Source organism: Rhinolophus hipposideros, assembly GCF_964194185.1.
Source record: "Rhinolophus hipposideros genome assembly, chromosome: 19".
Classification (NCBI taxonomy): Eukaryota; Metazoa; Chordata; class Mammalia; order Chiroptera; family Rhinolophidae; genus Rhinolophus; species Rhinolophus hipposideros.
In genome coordinates, this window is record NC_138065.1 from 38,370,925 (window position 1) to 38,388,713 (window position 17,789).

A 17,789-nucleotide genomic window follows, 5' to 3' on the forward strand; every position below is an offset into this window, starting at 1 on the left:
CCTCTAAGGGTGGAGCTGAATCACACATTGGAAGAAAGAGACCTGTGTTGACTGAAATCAGGGGCTGGGAGTAAGGGGCCAGGTGTTGGGCCCTGGGGCCCCTGCCTTACCTGTGGGCTTTGTGTTCCTGGGCTACTTTCTGGGTTAGCTCCTCCAGGACGGCCTCTTCCAGGGCCAAATCCTAAAAACACAGAAAGCAGTTAAGGTCATTTACTATTTTGCTTATAAACCTTAAAGCCCTCTTCTCCAGAAGGTGTCCTGATTAGCCCCCCTTCTTCAATCTCACCTTTACTCCTTCGAATTAAACGTTGTAATTTTTAGGACTGAGGGTTCGTTTTTACTTTTCTGACATAGCTCTCCACTGCATATTTGGGGTTGCCACCTAAATTCTGTAGGGTTTGGAATAGCTTTTTTCATTCCCCTCTTCCCTGTCTGCCTCTCAGACTCTTATTAAAAATGCTTTCTGAGTACTTGTATCTTTTTAACCATCAGGGGATGGGCAAATGAGTTTCCAGACCCTCGTCCCTTCAAAAGCTGAACCTAGGAAGGAACTGTGCATGGCTTTTTTGTCCACTAGCACAACACCCGCAAACTGAGTGAGAGCCACCTGACAGCAGAGCAGGCTCATTCAGATGTGACCCGATGGAGCCTTGGGAGCCAGAGGCCATGACAGCTAAAACGCCTCGAGGGAGCTCTGTAAGGAAACAGCTGTGTAGCTGACCAGCTGGTGTCTTGAGCAACTGCATCCCAAGCCGCTGGGACCAGTGGTGTATTGGCACCCATGGGATTAGAGCCAGTTGCACACATTTCTTCCCAACTCCCCTTCTATGATGGAGGAAGTATTTACAGGGCTTGTTAAACATTTACCGGCAAAACTCTGTCTGCGATGGAGAGATGGAGTCTGGCCGAATAAACCCAAGACAGGGAGACCCGAGCAATCAGTTCCTGAGACAATGACAAATGTGGTGATTCTAGAGCTTGTCTTATCCCCTTTGGTGGCCTGTGGAGGCTCAAGCCATGGGGCCAGCTGCCTCCAACCTTCCCAAGCTGCTAAGCATGGCAGAAGGCATGGATGTGCCCCATTTTCCTCTGAGCTCCAGAGGGGTGTCAGAAGGGGCTCTGCAGTGTGTGTCCTGATGATGCCCTCTGAGGCTCCTTGTAACATTGGGGGTGGGAGCAAGGGGGCTACTACTTGGGCACAAAAAAATCCAAAATGCCTCATTCCCTTGATTCTAAAATACCGTTTTTTATATAAAGAAAGATTACCTCTGATTTAACCACTTTTCTTCGATGAAACACTACCCCCAAAAAAGTACATCTCAAAACTGCAAGAAACACCCCATCTCGAATTAGGAAAATGTGAAAAAATCAGTATTGTTTAAAGCTGGACAATGAGAGTGTAACTATATACTAGAAATCTGATTGCTCTGCAGATGGTCATAAGACCTTAGAGAAAGAAGATGGGGGGAATTACTGGCAGTTCTTATTTTTCATGTGTTAACTGATTAATCTGCTGTTTCCTGTTTAGCCATCCATTGAAGTGACTCAAGGTCATGATCGGAAATAAGCTCGACATTTTCAGTTTTATGTTGTGGAATAACAAAGGTACTCTATGGCTTAGATTTAGCTCTGTCTGCATCTAGGCATTGAATATAGTAGTAATAGCCCCGATAATTTTGAAAAGCTAATGAAAGGCATGTGGCAATAGAATAAAATAAAAAAGATTAAGTGAAGATCCAAACGTGCTCCATTAAACCTCTGCTTCCTACCTTTAAAGAAGAAAACATCCACAGGTACCTCTCTGCTATTGTGCTCACTCACCAGCCTCAATCTGTGTTGGGGGCCTCCCTGAGGTATGTGCCCCGGCCACAGAGACGGGTGAGAGGGGCCCCGCACGAATGAAAAATGGCAGAGTGCATGCCTGTACACAGCGGCACACCTGTGGAGTGCCCTGTGTGTTTCACTTTGTTCTTTTCTCTGCTGCAGAAATGCCATTTGACAAAATTCAGTTACTTTGTAAGATCAAACACAGCCATTCATCCCATCTTCCCTCCCCCACTAAAGGAATGCATTCTCCTCTTTCAAAGTTCTACTGGAACCAAACAGAAAGTTTACAACCTGCCATGGCTCCCCACAGCCTACTCAATTAGGTCAGCACCTGGGCCTGGCATTCAGACCACTTCCCTGTGTGACCCAGCCTTCCCTCCCAGACCTCCTCTCTCAAGGGCTCCGTTTCAGGCAAGCTCTTCTTCCTCAGAAAGACCAGTCACACTTGTGCTGACCCTTCCTGGAAGAACCACTCCGGCCCGTCTCATCACATCCTGGGAAATGCCACCCCTCCTTCAGATCCCGTCTCAACTACCATTCCCTTTGACGGGGCTTCCATATTCCCCTGAGCTTGATATAAACCGTTCTTCCTCTGGGCCTACCTCTCCTGCTCTGTGTGTCCCTCTTAGAGGCCTTACCATAGTCTGCCTACCATCTTTCTTAGGTAGTTACCTGTACATTTATCATACCCTTCATCCTTGTCTCCCTCCCTCTGCTACATGCTAGGCACCTAAGCTCGTGCTTCTCCAGATCATTTCTGGGGCCTATCACTGGGCTTTTCTATAATGCAGCTTATAAGCTCTCAACATACAATAAGTGATCAATAAATGTTTCATGAACTCATCTCGATATGCAACGTGTAAGTTTCACATTGGCAAACAAGATTTTTTAATTATGCAAAGCTGGTTAATGATCGTTCGTACCGTCTGCCTGTCCTCTGTCTGCTTCACATGTATTCTCTCCTTTCATCAATTAAGCTTATCCTCACTTTTATTGCTTGAATCCTATACTCTGAACCTCCTGATCACAGGCTACGGGGGCAGGGAAGGGGGCTGTCAAATATACATGACTGATGACAAAAGCCCAAGAATTCACTATTCAGATATGACGTCAGCTTCTGCCGTATCATCTTCAGAAAGGATGGAAATGTCCTATATTCAAGCTTTTCAGCACAGTAGCCACTAGCCATCTGTAGCTAGTGAGCACTTGCCTCCCCCTTCTTTCGCCTCCCCCACCCCCTCCAGTTCAAGCTGTTGTCTCTCAGTCTAGTTGTGTAGGACACAGCTCCCTGACCCACACTGGTATTATGAGCCTGCGTTCCCCCCGGCTAAGGCAGTCGGCGGCCGCTCACGGCAGCTCTCACCGGCTGCTGGCCTCTCACGCTGGCTGCCGGCCACTCACGCTGGCCGCCAGCTGCTCACGGCAGCACACAGTAGCCAACGGCAGGTCAGGACAGCACGCAGCAGCCCAGCTCCAGGGAGAGCTGTTGTTTGCAATCTTAGCTGTAGAGGGCGCAGCTCACTGGCCCATGTGGGAATCGAACCTGGGTTAGAAGCATGGTGCTCCAACCACCTGAGCCACGGGGCCAGCCCGTGAGTGCTTTTGAAATGTGGCTAATACAACTGAGGAACTGAATTTTTACTTAAACTTTAATTAATTTAAATTTGAATGTCAATAGCCATTGGCCCCTAGTAGCTACTAGCCTGAAGAGGGAAATTTGAGATCCAAGAATGACAACATCAGTATTTGTCTGTCTATTGCGAGCTTTAACAAGGTCTATGCTGTTTAAATATCTGATTTGCTTACAGACCAGTGGGGGAGACAGTCTTATTCTGAAAAGGGTACGATACGCAAAATAACTCCTTTACTGCTTCATATTGTAATCTGTCAAGGCGTTCTACCATCTACAAATTCATAAATATCATGTTGGTCATCACCTTCGAAAATTCTACATAGCACCCAAGCCTGGTCTCTGCTTAAAGGCTATGGGAGGAAGACTGCTAATGAGCGAAAGATGGGGATAAAAAACAAACAATAGGGAAATTTCAACCTAAGTCGTTGCCTCCATGTGAGACCAAAAAAAAAAAAAAAAAAAAAAAGCACGCTGTCTACACTGTGTACAATTCTAAGGTGTGAGCTTCCCTTTCCTCCCACTAGGCATACTAGAAAACATCCAGACTTTTCAGGGTTGCTTCTGAAATGGTAGAGGTGTGGATTCAAGGATGCTGACACTAAATCCTGTGAAGAATGTCTCTGCTAAGTAATATGCTAATCGCTTTGAATGGAGGTTGATTTAATGGGTAGATTAATAACACATAAAACCCAGCAGGCTCGGCACATAAAACGGCTGTTTTCTTGGAGGGAAAAGAATAAGACTGGAGTTATTCACGAAAAGTTAGAGATGCTGCAGTATTTCCCTAATCTATAAGAATAAGGTCATTTCTGGACCAACTGAAATTTATCTCATGCACCAATTATGGGTAATGCCTACAGCCTGCCTTCTCTTAGTCTCTCAAAACCTTTGCCACCAGACACTCTGCTTTCTCCCAGATGCTGCAGCAGATCAAATGCCAAGTTCTACCCATTATACTTCCAAAGTCGCTCCTGCTTTGCTTTCTTGTTTTTATCTTCACTGCTAACACCTAATTCATACCTCTTGCCGAGAAACCACAACAGATTCTCATGTGACCTCCTCCCACAAATGGTCTCATTGATCTACTCTAGCAGTTCTCGAAGTGTGGGGCCTGAAAAGCCCTGGATGGAACCCATGTATTCTAATTCTTCGGATGTGTCGGTCTCGCCTACCACCTTCAGGTCTCCTCTCACACCCCTGAGTGACAGTCAGGGCACTGACTCTTACCCAATCACTTGTACCACTTGCCTCTGCTCCTGTCTCTCTAGATCATTCCTTGCTCCCTACCTCTGGGCAATCCTGCCCACCCTTTAAACGCATCTCGCACACCATTAGCCTTTAAACCTTCCCTAATCCCCCATGAACAGATAACCTCTCCCCACATAAAATTGTGATGTTCTTTATTACTCTTGGCCTTGCATTTGGATTTTTCAAACTTCCGACTGACTCATCCACTTTGTTATCTCTCTGAGAACAAGCCCTGTTTTTTATATAACTTCACCCCCCAGGGGTTAGTTACCCAGGTCAGTGCTTTGGGCCAAACAGTTGATCAAAAAACTAAGTTGTGAATGATCGTGATTTCTAAGATTAGAGCCAGAATGTTGGAGTGGGTATAACTCTTCTCTAACAATGCTTTTCAACTGTTTTAATCCTTCTCATTCAAGCTCTTCTCATTTATCCCAAAGGTACCAAAAAACAAACAATCAAAGATTCCCTAGGGATTAAAAACTTAGCCTCATCCCTGATAGACATTTTACTTCATGACTCATTCAATGAATTTTTATGAGCACAGGCTAAAGCTAGGCAGAGAGGGTCCCTGCTTAAGGATCAGAGAGATGACATTCTAGCTGACAAGAAAGAGGAAAGGAAAAGAAAAAGGAAAAGGGGCTGTGGCTGGTTAGCTTAGTTGGTTAGAGCTCAGGGCTTGTAACACCAAGGTCGTTGGTTCGATTCCCATATGGGCCAGTGAGCTGCGTCCTCCACAACTAGATTGAAAAAAACAACGACTGGACTTTGAGCTGATGGGTCCTGGAAAAACACACTGTTCCCCAATTAAAAAAGAAAAAAAAAATTAAAAAAAAAAGAAAGAAAAGGGAAGGGAAAGGAAAGGAAAGGGAAAAAAAGGGAAAAAAGTTTAGCTACAGAAAGAGCTCTGAAGTACACACAGGAAAGGTGATTTGGTAGGAAGTGGTTGATGGAGAGTATCATAGAGTTAAGAAAAAGTAATTTATCTCTAAGGAGGTGACATGTGAATTAAGACCTGAATGACAAGTCGTAAGAAGGTCTCGGGCAGAGCGCTCCAGGCAAAAGGAACCCAAATCCAAAGGCTCTGGTTTGGGAACAAGCTCGGTGTGTCCAGAAAGCAAAGGAGCTTGGAAGGCAGTGAGGATGGCGGTGATGCTGGGGGGTGTTAGGGGACAGAGAACTGTCTTGAGAAGAAAGAGGTATCTTTACGTTTTCAGTGTTTTACAAAACTTGTATGTACTTTATAAATTCATGAACTTTCCTCCCCAGGAAATATGTGTGTGTATGTGTAAAACGCTCTGAGATTTCCAAAGGAAAGAATTCAACATCCAAAGAAGGTAGAAAATTAATTATGAAAAAGGAAATTACACTTACCATAGGAAACAGCACATATTCTCTGAGGAAATCTTGAGAATCAAAGTGATTGTAATCTCCAAAATCAGCTGAAAAGAAGGGGGGAGAGGTAGCATTTAACATATGAAATTAAAGGTAGACTAAGTTACCATATTTCATCATATTTATTCTTCCCACGTCATCCTCTTTCTACACTATTACTAAATAAAAACAGTGCCGAGATGTGTTTTAATATTGTTACCACGTTTACTTAGCAGGACTGCCACACATTTTCTAGAAAGAATGGGGAAATTTGAAAGTAATTCCTAAGCTATTTTTAAAATATAAATCAAACCTCTATTTATCTTTTTGTTAACTATGTCTCAACATATATCTTAAGAATATGTGCCAAGGGGACTTTCTAACTCAAGGTTAATTTAGAGAACTGAAGAGCCAAACCCATCTCCGTCTCTTCATATATTTGCAGCTGGAAATTCCCACTGTAAATCACCCTTGGCAAGCAACCTCGCAAAATCTTTACATCTCCTACTAAAATGGTACAAGATGCCAAAATTTCTGTTTTGTCCTGTGTTCATCTCACCCTGGTATGTCTGAGCCAGTGTAAAATGAACACAAGTGAGCCTGTACCATAAATTTATAAAGGCCTTGCTTCTAATCCCATTTGTTCTCAAAGGAAAAAAAAAATCAAAGGAGCATGGAATTTTAATTTCATGTAAAAGATTTAGCATCAAGTAGAAGCGGATTCAGGTAACTTGAAGGTAACAAGAGATAAAGGCTCCACACGGAAGGCCCGAAGGCCCGCTGGAAGACACTGTTGAGAAGGCAGAGACCCACGTGAGTCATCACCAACTAGGTGAAAAAATGCACAGGACTAATTACTAAGTAGGTGAGGCCTTCGGGAATAGCAAAGATCACGAGCTCTGCCTATTTTCAAGCTGAGTCATCAGTTACCATATTTCATCACAACTTATATCTCTGTTGATATGTCTTTCTAACTGCCCAATAAGGGCTCTCCGGAAAATGATTTTACAAATATTTTCATCAGACTGAAAAGCTAGCAACAAGGACCCAATGAGAAGGGGATCCAGCACCAACTTCCTTTGGCCTGAAAGCTTTCCAGAGGGTCCTCCCGTATCCAGGAGGCCTGAAATAAGCCTAATGGTTCAAGAATGAGAGGGAGAAAAAAGAGAGCAAATAAAGTGAACAGGAAAGGATGCTTTTTAAAAAAAGAAAGATTCTATATCAAGACGAGGGACATACTGGATCTTCTTTTTCTTCTCCCCATGAAGGGTGTCTTTTTCCATTATTTTACTGATTTGTCTGCTGTAACCACTGACGGCTACATTGTTCTGGGTACTTTTCCTTCCTTTTCCAGTCTTTAAGTGGATAGATAGGATACAACATTATTTTCTGTCCTTCCATCCACAGGGTAACAATTCAAGTGAAGTACTACGACTAGGAATTGTACAGCCAACAAAAATCACCAACCTGCTAATACTCCAGAACGAAAGAGGTCAAAGGAAGGCTGCCTCTTTAGAAATTTTAGAACCCAAAAGATTCAACTGCAGTTCAGAGTCTAAAGTGCAGTTCACAGCTTCTAAAACAACAGCCCACATAGCAAGAATTCGGCAGCTGGCAGGCTTACATTTGGACATTAACTGATTTTAAAGAAAATAGTGACTGAAAGGGAAACACATTTCTCTTAGAATAATTATATTTTTATCTTCTTGTTTGGAATATGACTGAAGACAAGCTACCACTCAATAAAGAGTAATATATAAATACATGTAAATTATGTAACATATGTAATGTAAATAGATGTGAAAATATATATAACAATTTAAAGATTAAAAAATAGCTATCTGATAAATCTAAGGATAGGTTGAAAGATAAGTTTAGTCCAGTACACGACTATTGTTTCACATTACAAAGTGCATTTTTAATTTCTCTCTTTAACTATGTAAGAATAAATTACACTATACTGTTTAAAGCTATCACACTTGAAATGTGAAAGTTACAGAGTCATAGCATCAAGCCACAAAATATGACCACATTGGACAGTGGAGTAATTCTGAGAGAACGTTCCATAAACCCTGAAATGTACTTTGAATTAAAGGCAGGATGAAAGTTGCTATTTCTTCAAATAAATTATACAGGCATGAGCAGTTTGTAAAGAGCTTTGGGAAGTCCACCATCCCGCCACTAAAATTCACTAACTGCATGTTTAACACAAGATATACTGTGGTCATGACCACCTCTTACCTTGCACAGCTAAGCCGGCCAGCCGAACCACCTGTTCCATTGTACACCGCAATCGTCCTTCAAGCACATCTTTTTTGACTTGCAGGTAATACTGATATCTATTCATGGGAACAGAGGAAGGAATAACCTTAAAAACACATACTTGGAATATATTCCCACAGCGATGTCTCTAGATGTAAAACCTTGTGTCCACAGCACGACACACAGGTGATGTTGATAAAGGTCAGCTCTCTAAAAGATGGAAAGTGACCTCTGCCTGTGTTTATCTTTGTTTGATGTGGCAGGTGCCACATCCCATTCGTTTCTGAGTTTGAGAGCGTTCTCAGCAAATCATTTCATTGTGGGCCAGCAGGATGAATGACTGATAAGGACCTGTTCTTCAAAACAGAGACCGAGATTGAAAATACCCCTCCACACCTGGACCCACAACAACACAGCTGCCAAAGCTACATTCAACAGTGTGCATTCCTGAACAAATTCTGGAAACACATCAGTTTTTAAACTCAAAAGTTGGGTAGAGTAGATCACTAATTGGCCAAATATTTGGAATTCTGCTAATGGATGGGATAAAACTCTTCGGAGCCAGGTTAACCCTACATGTCGATGACTCATAAAAATCTAATCCCATGCAATACGGAGCCTTCCAACCCGAAGTGCATTCTCAAACCAACGAAGTACAGACGGACAGAATGTGTCCGTACACAGCATCAAACCTCAGACTAGACCACTGTTTTTAGAAGCTAACACAATGTATTGTTTCCCTGCCAAGAAAATTATACTCTTAGCATTACTTAAACATTTAAAAATCTCCTCACCCCAAACCTTTGCTTCCCAGGACTCCACTTCCTTTAACCACAATCTTAAAATACAGTCTCTACCTCTACAGCAGACAGATTCTCCCAGCATTCGTTCCTGGCAGACGCTAACCTTTTTGCTGCTGGTAACGATAACTCTGTACTTTGTCTCAACTTTGATAGATTAATCAAGGGAACTCAGAAGTGAACCAAAGCCCAAGGCCTTCGGAGAGAGGCAATCAACACTGAGAGCTAATTGTTGCTGGCTCTAGTTTGATACCATGGTTATCCTTCCGTAGTGATCTAATGCCTGTTAGAATATTCAGGCTCTCTGCCCACTCCAGCCTAGTCTCTACTTCTTCTCTCCTCTTGGGTCTACTGGGCAGGGTCAAGACAATCATGTCAGTTTCTGGTGGTAGAAACCTGTACTCAAATCAGAAGGAGGAACACTGGGAGTTATTTAAAAATCCTTTTTGTGAAACTTAAAATATAATAGAAAAACAATCTCTTTTCCCTATTCCCATCCTTTCAACCTAGATGGAATCAATACATTTACTTCCTGTCCACATCATTTGACTAAATCAATTAATGTATATAACACACTGATGAAGCACTTCCTGCATGCTTGAAACCAAGTCTGCTGGAAGCCAAGGGACGTCCTGGAGAAGTCTGCGACAGTCTTTCCTTGCAGGGGTGGTCATTCTCTCTTAGACCACTGCTGTCATGTTTCTCTAGTGCACTATTAAATGTTCAATTTTTAAAAATCAACAAGTAAAACATTTTAAAAGATGTTATCCTGCCATAATCTGCCATAGCTAGAGACTTTTTACATGTAACCTTGAAAGTGAAAATGACCAGCTGACACCGTTGGGAACAGACCACTTATTAATTAATCCACAGGATCCTGCAAAACAATAGTTCACGTTTTCCTTCCCATGCTGATCCCAACTTTCCTCTACAACTATCACTTCTATAACGCATGAGCAAGTTCTATTACAGACCCACCCATCCTAGGCCACTAGCCAACCCACTAGCAAAGGAACACCAGGGTTGTTCCTGGTCGTTTTGGTGAGATGTGCACTTGTATTGGGATACACAACCAAGGAGCTGAAGAATGCAGTGCCCTTTCCTGGAAGCCATCCAGACTATGAGAGAATCTGAGCTGCGTGAACGGTAATGCTACAACTACCACATGAGATTGTGAATATTACTACACGAGCTCTCAGAAACGAGGGTGAAATTTGGACCGCTTTGGAAACTGTGTGCCACATTTTTGCTCAAAGGGCACTTTTATAAAATATAATAACTGTATCCTGGATGAAGACTAAATTAGAGAATATGAGCCGAAATTCTATTTCTAGAATGTTTGGTTTTTGCTTATTTTTGATTAGCAATTTGATTCTAACGGCAGTAAAATATAACAGTGAGTCCTATTTTGGAAACATGCAATTTCATGGAAGTATACTCCACCCTGTCATAGCATTGGGTGGAGGGGAAAAGAAAAAAAAAAACCCTAATCCTCGTGCCAGGAAAGTAAGTATCTGCCAACTTTCCGAAGGGATCCTCTTTGAAAACCCAAGCTCACAAGGAAAACGTTTTAATATTTTACATATTCAAAGACCTGGAAATCATCTGACTGCTGAAGTCCAACGAGCGGTTGTAGGTTGGGATTCTGCTCTCCCTCTATGAATTGGTGAACACAATTATGCTTGTTGAACAAAGGTAAAAATTCTATTTTCAAAGTTTTTTGTTTTATTTTGGATCTACAAAGAAGATTAATTTGTGGATTAAATGTAGGTTTCTCTGGATGAAACAGAAAAGTCTCCCCAACAATCAGTGCTATTAAATGTTACAACTCGACTCCTGACAGACACTACAAACCAGTTTCTGGAAGTCTCATCTATCTGGAACATTTGTATCCAACCTCAAGAAAATAAGTGACTTTTCCATGTTCTTTCCTTCCCCTGAAATTCGGAAAAGAAAGTTTTTAAAAACACCATCCCAGGTCAAATCCTGGGATTCAGTACTTTTGACAGTGGTAACAGAGAACTCTTTCAAAATTATACCCCATAACATTATCCCCAACGTTTACAGATATACTGCACAGGTCTTCAATCTTGCTTTTTAATTCACATGTGAGGAATTTCTCTAAGCACTTATGCAACTATGTTTTACTCGCAGGTCTGTTACTACTTCTTGGGTTGAGAAATTCCATGGGATGTTCTGAAATGTATGCACTATCCTAGCACAGAATCCCAATTAGGATGGGAGGAGCTCACAGGCTAAGTACGTGCTGTCTTTAAAATATTCCCCCCACCCCTCCCATAAGCGAAATATTCATTCCAAGTCCAGTTCAGCAGAAATGCCTCAAATAGGGAATAGCCATGAAAATATGAAAGCCTTAAGATCTGATGTTGGTTATGCTTCTACCTAAGGACTCAACATGTTCAGCATAAATCACAGGATGGTAGAGACAAGTGGGTGGGAGGCCACTATTACTGCTTCAAATGTCTGCTGCTGCTCTCCACGGGGCCACCCCTCCTAGACAGTCATACCAGCTGACCTCATTAACTCTGTAACTAGACTGAGTTAGTCTAGTCATGAAATGGGGGTGGAAGTGACAAGTGCCATTCCCGAGCAGAAGCCTTCTGAGCCAGAGCCTGGTTCCCAGCTCCATTTCCCTTGCCCTGAGATCTGCAGTGTCCAGGTAGGGACTTCAGCGCGGATAGCCTCAAGCCCGGGGACAGAAGGCGGTGGACACAGCAGACATGAAAGGTGGGCAAGAAACAAGCCTTTGTGCTTGAAGGCCACAAAAGTCTGGGAGTTATATATTGTTGCTGCACGAGTTAGCCTAAGCTATTTAATAAGGGAAGGATTTCAAAAGGCCAAGTCCAACCCCTTTGTGTTTAAAGAAGGAGCCTTTGTTGAGGGAGGAGAATGACTGGCTCAAGGTAACACTGCTCCTTGAAGGCAGGGCCGAGCAGACAGGAGTTTGGAGCTCTTCTCCCTCATGGCAACCACCCAGGGGATGAGAGTAGGACCTTATTCCCCGCCATTGCAGGCAAGTCATCAATTTCCCTAATTAAAAAAAAAAAACATTATAAAACACCACTACTGGGTGATTTGTATGATCCCAATGTTTGAAGGAAGGGCTTCCATAACCAAACTGCCTTCCTGCCCCCATTGGGTTGTCTGTGCTACAGCATTTGAGGCAAACACTGACATGAGAAGCTTTTCTGAAAAAACATATTACAGGACGTATTTTGTAAGTTGGTGATGGATTATTCAGATCTGTTTTTTACCCCCCAGCCAAAGTCTCGGGGATGTTCCGCTTTCATTCTTCAGAGGCAGAAGGAGGGGAAAGAAGATGGAGCTATGCATGCTAACTACTGGTGAACAACTTGAGAAGACGCATAGAGGCATAAAGTAGAATCCGGAGACCGGGTCTCTGATTGTAGGCTCCTGCCTGGAAGAGGAGGCTACACCCAGAAGCAGGGATAAACGCTGCTCTGAAGTGTATGAATTTCCAAATGCATATTTTTTAAAAAGTAAATTGGAATTCATCATCAGGGTCACACACAGTCTTTCCTGACTCTTGCATTGAGTAAAGATACTTTCATAGATATGGACCATAAAAAAGTTATCCAGACTCCGTTCTGTGGTTACCTTAATGATACCTGATGAAGGTGTATGATCGGCACTCATCACCCATGCATAGCTCTTTTTATCTCCATTGCCCAGGGAGATGTGGGGCAGAAAGGAAAGGCTTTTCGTAGTTAAAAACAGGCTAGTGAAACACTCTGTAAGCTGTAACCATGGACCTGCAGTATCACTGTTATTATCAGACAGCTCTGTCTGCCTTTCCCTGCTCTGCAGTTCAAGGTCAGGAAAGCCAACTTATCCCTTCCCATGTGCATGGGCAGTGGGGATGTGACAATTTAGAGAAAGGGGGCATATCAATACCACCCTTAGACTCCTCTGTCTGTGAAGCCTTTCCACAAAACTACTGAGGTGGGGATGGGGGGTGAAGGAGAGCTCGTCCTTGTTTTGTGATTGTTATTCACAAAAAGATAAGACTTAAAATGCCCTGTCCTCGCTAGAAAACTTCCTTTACAATCAGCAATACGAGAAGAATCTTGCTCAAATGTGCTAGCACCCAGTTGTCACCGGCCAGTGCAGTTCATACCAATGCACATGTACTACTTTCTGGTTGATATTATATTGGACAAAGAAGACATGAATGTGCAAGTTCCTCTACTATAAAAGACAAAAAAAGAGGGACCTGAAGACAAACTGCCCTAGAATTCTGGGGGTACAGGACAGCAACAGGGCATAATTTTAACTCTTAGATCGACAGAAATACCAACAGGAGAGAAAATGCACATTCCGGCCATTCCAAAGGGTGTTCACAGCTGTAAATCCAGATAATGGACAGGGTTCCCCCCGCCACTCCCCGCCAGTGCTCCATCTGCCAGGGCCAGATAAACAGTACGCACGCAGGCAGGCAGGCAACCAGATAAACCTGAACGCCTCCCTCCCTCTGTCCCTTCATCCTCAAAACCCCTGAGAAGATTTTCAGTTTATGATGATTCAGGTATAATCATGTGTTTGGTAGCTGGCCCATGCACTATCTACAAGCTTTTATATTTAATGAATGTTCCAGTTGACAGTCAATAAAAACTGCATTGTCAAGAACCCTACAAAGCCAACACTCCTGCAACTATGCAAAATTGAAATAACCCAAAAGGAGGGCGGGAAAAAAGGAAAAGGCTAAAACTGTAACTCAACAAAGATCCCCTTAAAAGGGAAAGTTTTTCTTCTGGCCCTCTTCACACCACAAGCCAATACATGTGTGCATGCGTGAAAATACAAACACACGTGAATATACGCAAACACATGCAGTCAAGACTGTCTTGGCAGAAGTTCAACTCCAGAAGTTTTTAACATTCATCGATCAGTAAGTACCCTATTTTCCAGAGACACCTAACTTCTTACTGAGACTCCTGAAGTTTCAGTGAGTCAAAGGATTGCAATTCTTTCCTAAAAAGGACGGTGTTTGTTTAAATACTCATAAACACACACGGGCCTTAACTACTAGTGAAAAAAAGGCCAATGACAACAAGGTGTTGCAAAAGAGAAAAGCATGCCACAACCTGATCCCTGCTTTCTGCTCTTGAACTCTTGCATTAATTATAACAAATTACAGGGAACCCAAGTATAGTTTATAAGTATGATAAACTCCCTAATAATAGCCTATCATTTAATCAGGGGTTCTCTTTAAAAAAAAGAAAAATTCTCTACAATACATTCTAGAGGTAGAGAGAATACCCTGACACCCCTTCTTTCTGTCCCATTTTATGCTAGTGGGTAGATTCCTTGACAGCAATCCCATCGATAGGATTTTTAAAAACCAATAAGTTTCACTGCTGTGACCTGAACTAGGGGAAACATGGCAACAAAAGGAGAATTACCTAGGCCCCCAAAAGAAAATACTGTCCTAAAGTGTGTTAAGATGTTAAAACAGAATGATGTTAAAACCAACAGAATAAGTTGGTTTTGCTCTGTCTTAAAAATCTCCAGTGACTTGGAAAACAGTTTCGCAGTTCCTCAAAAAGTTAAATATGGGGCTACCATATAACCCAGCAATTCCACGCCTAGGTATATTCCACGCAAGAGACTTGAGAACACATATTCACACCAAAACTTGTATACGAATAGCAAAATATTCATAACAGAAAAAAAGAGGAAACAATCCAGATGCCCACCACTTATGAACAGATAAACAAAATGTGCTCTATCCATACAATAAAATATTATGTAGCCATAAAAGGGAATGAGGTACTGATACATGCTACAACATGAATGAGCTCTGAAAATACTGTGCTAAGAGAAAAGAAGATAGACACAAAAGGCCACATAGTGTATGATTCCATATATATGAGATGTCCAGAATAGACAAATCCATACAAAGTGGATTAGTGGTTGCTAGACATGGGGTGGGGGGTGGGGGGAAACCAATGCTAGCATTTTGAAACTAGACAGTCACTGTCATAATGGTTGCACAACTTTGTGAACACACAAAAAAGAAAAAAAAAACCCACTGAATTGTATACTTTAAAATGGTGAATGTTTTGTGAATTTTATCTCAACCACAAAACACCCAACAACCCCAATCAAGCAAAAGCTCACACTCCTGAGACAATACACGAAGCTCTTGATGATTCTCTCAGAATGACTTTTCTTTCCAACTTCCTGTTTCACCACACACCGTAAGCATGAGCTATAACAATAAATTTACCATGCTTTCTAATACCCACCATGTTCTTTCCTACCTCCTCACTGTTTCCTCCGTCTGGATGCTCTTGCCCATCTGTCTCCATTTGGAGGATCATCTACTCATCCTTTAAGGCTCAGTTGAAGTTCATCTCCTTTCCTGAGGCTTCCCAAACCCTGTCAAGCAGTTCATGGACCTTTCTCCCAGCCCCCACGGTACTTCATGCAGGCCTCTCCTGCACCTTCTCCACTGCTCACAGACCAGGGACTGGGCCTTATCATTTACTGCCAGTACCTGGTACTACGTAGACACTCAATAAACATTTCTGCATAGATGAAATACTGACAGAGGAACAAAGAGGGAAGAAGGGAGGAAGGAAAGGAGGAAGACTAATCACCTCATAGTAAGATTATCAGATGTTATTTCTAGAGTATGAAAGAGGCACCTAAAAGTTTCAGAAATGTAATCCATTACACATCCAGCAAGAAGCCTAAGGAAACTTTTGTTTTTAGACAAAAGTAATAAAAATTCCTTCAAAGCACTAGAATAACCAACACAATAGTGAAGAACAGCAAAGTTGGAAGAATGATACTACCGATATCACAACTTACTATAAAGCTACAGTAATCAAGACAGTGTGGTGTTGGTAAAAGAATGGACCAATCAATGAGAGAGCCCGGATATAGACCCCTCTAAATATAGTCAGCTGATTTTTGACAAAGGAACAAAGGCAATATAATGGAACAAAGAGAGTCTCTTCATCAAATGGTGCTAGAACAACTGTGAATTGACATAAAAAATAAATAAATCTAGACACAGATTTACACCCTTCACAAAAATTAACTCAAAATGAATGACAGGCCTAAATGCAAAATACAAAGCCACAAAAATCCTACTAGATAACACAGGAGAAAATCTAGATGATTCTGGGTATGACAAGGACTTTTTAGATACGAAACCAAAGACATCATCCATGAAAGAAATAATTAATAAACTGGACTTTATTAAAATTAAAGACTTCTGCTCTGCCAAAGGCAATATCAAGAGAATTAGAAGACAAGCCACAGACTGGGGAAAAAAAAATATTTGCAAGACACATGTGAGAAAGGACTGACCCAAAATATACAAAGGACCCTTAAAACTCAACAATAAGAAAACAACCAAAAGTGGGCCAAAGACTTTAACAGATACTTCATCAAAGAAGATAAAATAGTTCGCAAATAAACACATGAAAAGAAGTTCCACATCATATGTCATCAGAGAAATGCAAATTAAAACAACAGTGAGATGTATTACGCACCCGTTAAACTAGCTAAAATCCAGAACTGACAACACCAAATGCTGGTGAGGATGTGGAGCAACAGGAACCCTCATTCACTGCTGGTGGGAATGTAAGATGGTACAACCACTTTGGAAGACATTCCGGTGGTTTCTTACCAAACTACATACACTATTACCACATAATCCAGCAGTCATGCTCCTTGGTATTTACCCAAAGGAGCTGAAACCATTACATCCATACAAAAACCTGCACATGCATGTTTACAGCAGCTTTATTCATAATTTCCAAAACTTGGAAGCAACCAAGATGTCCCTCAGTAGTTGAATGGATAAATAAACTGTGGTCCATCCAGACAAAAGACAATTAATTATTCAGCACTAAAAAGAAATGAAAAGGCATGGGGGAACCTTGAATACCTATGACTAAGTGAAGGAAGCCAATCTGATAAGGCTATATATACTGTATTATTGCAACTGTATGACATTCTGGAAAAGGTAAAACTATGGAAACAGTGAAAACAATCAGTGGTTGCCAGGGGATGGGGGAGGGAGGAACAGGCAGAGCATAGAGGACTTTTAGGGCAATGAAAGTACTCTGTGTGATACTCAAATGGCAGACACATGTCATTATATATATTTGTCCAAACCCACAGAATGTAGCAAACCGTAAGGTAAACTATGGACTTTGGGTGATTATGACATGTCAGTGTAGGTCATCCGGGCAAATATTCCAATGAGTGATGTTGATAATGGGGTGTCTATGCAAGAGGGGGGTGGCATAGGGTACATGGAAAATCTGTAGCTCTCCCTGAATTTTGTTGTAAACCTAAAACTGCTCTAAAAAAAATAGTCTCACCCAAAATATACTCCTTCGGTGTGAACCATTTGTTTACTTGTAAATGATTTCAACTGCTTTCTGAGCTACCAAGCAGCGAAGAAGGAACTCAGGGATGAATCACAGTCCAGGACCAACAATAGCATGAAATAAACCCTCATGGTGGGCGAAAGGAGCACACACAGCTCAGGGAGGAACAAGGCTGCGTGCGGATCGGCACAGCCAAAACCATTCCTCTGTACTGCCACAGTACAGGATGGATCCCTGCCCCTCTTCCACTAGGAA

The 17,789-nt window shown here is 42.1% G+C and overlaps 1 protein-coding gene across 4 annotated transcripts in view; it reads right to left on the reverse strand.

Annotated features, from left to right (window-relative positions):
* Nucleotides 1-17,789, reverse strand: part of PTPN14 (protein tyrosine phosphatase non-receptor type 14) — a 153,323-nt gene that overhangs the window by 41,735 nt on the left and 93,799 nt on the right. For all 4 annotated transcript variants that reach the window (XM_081026396.1, XM_081026393.1, XM_081026395.1 and 1 more), the window contains exons 4-6: nt 8,321-8,418; nt 6,080-6,147; nt 111-181 (exon numbers count right to left, since the gene is read on the reverse strand). In XM_081026396.1, coding sequence (XP_080882522.1) covers nt 111-181; nt 6,080-6,147; nt 8,321-8,418 — 237 coding nt within the window. The remainder of the gene's footprint in view (nt 1-110; nt 182-6,079; nt 6,148-8,320; nt 8,419-17,789) is intronic.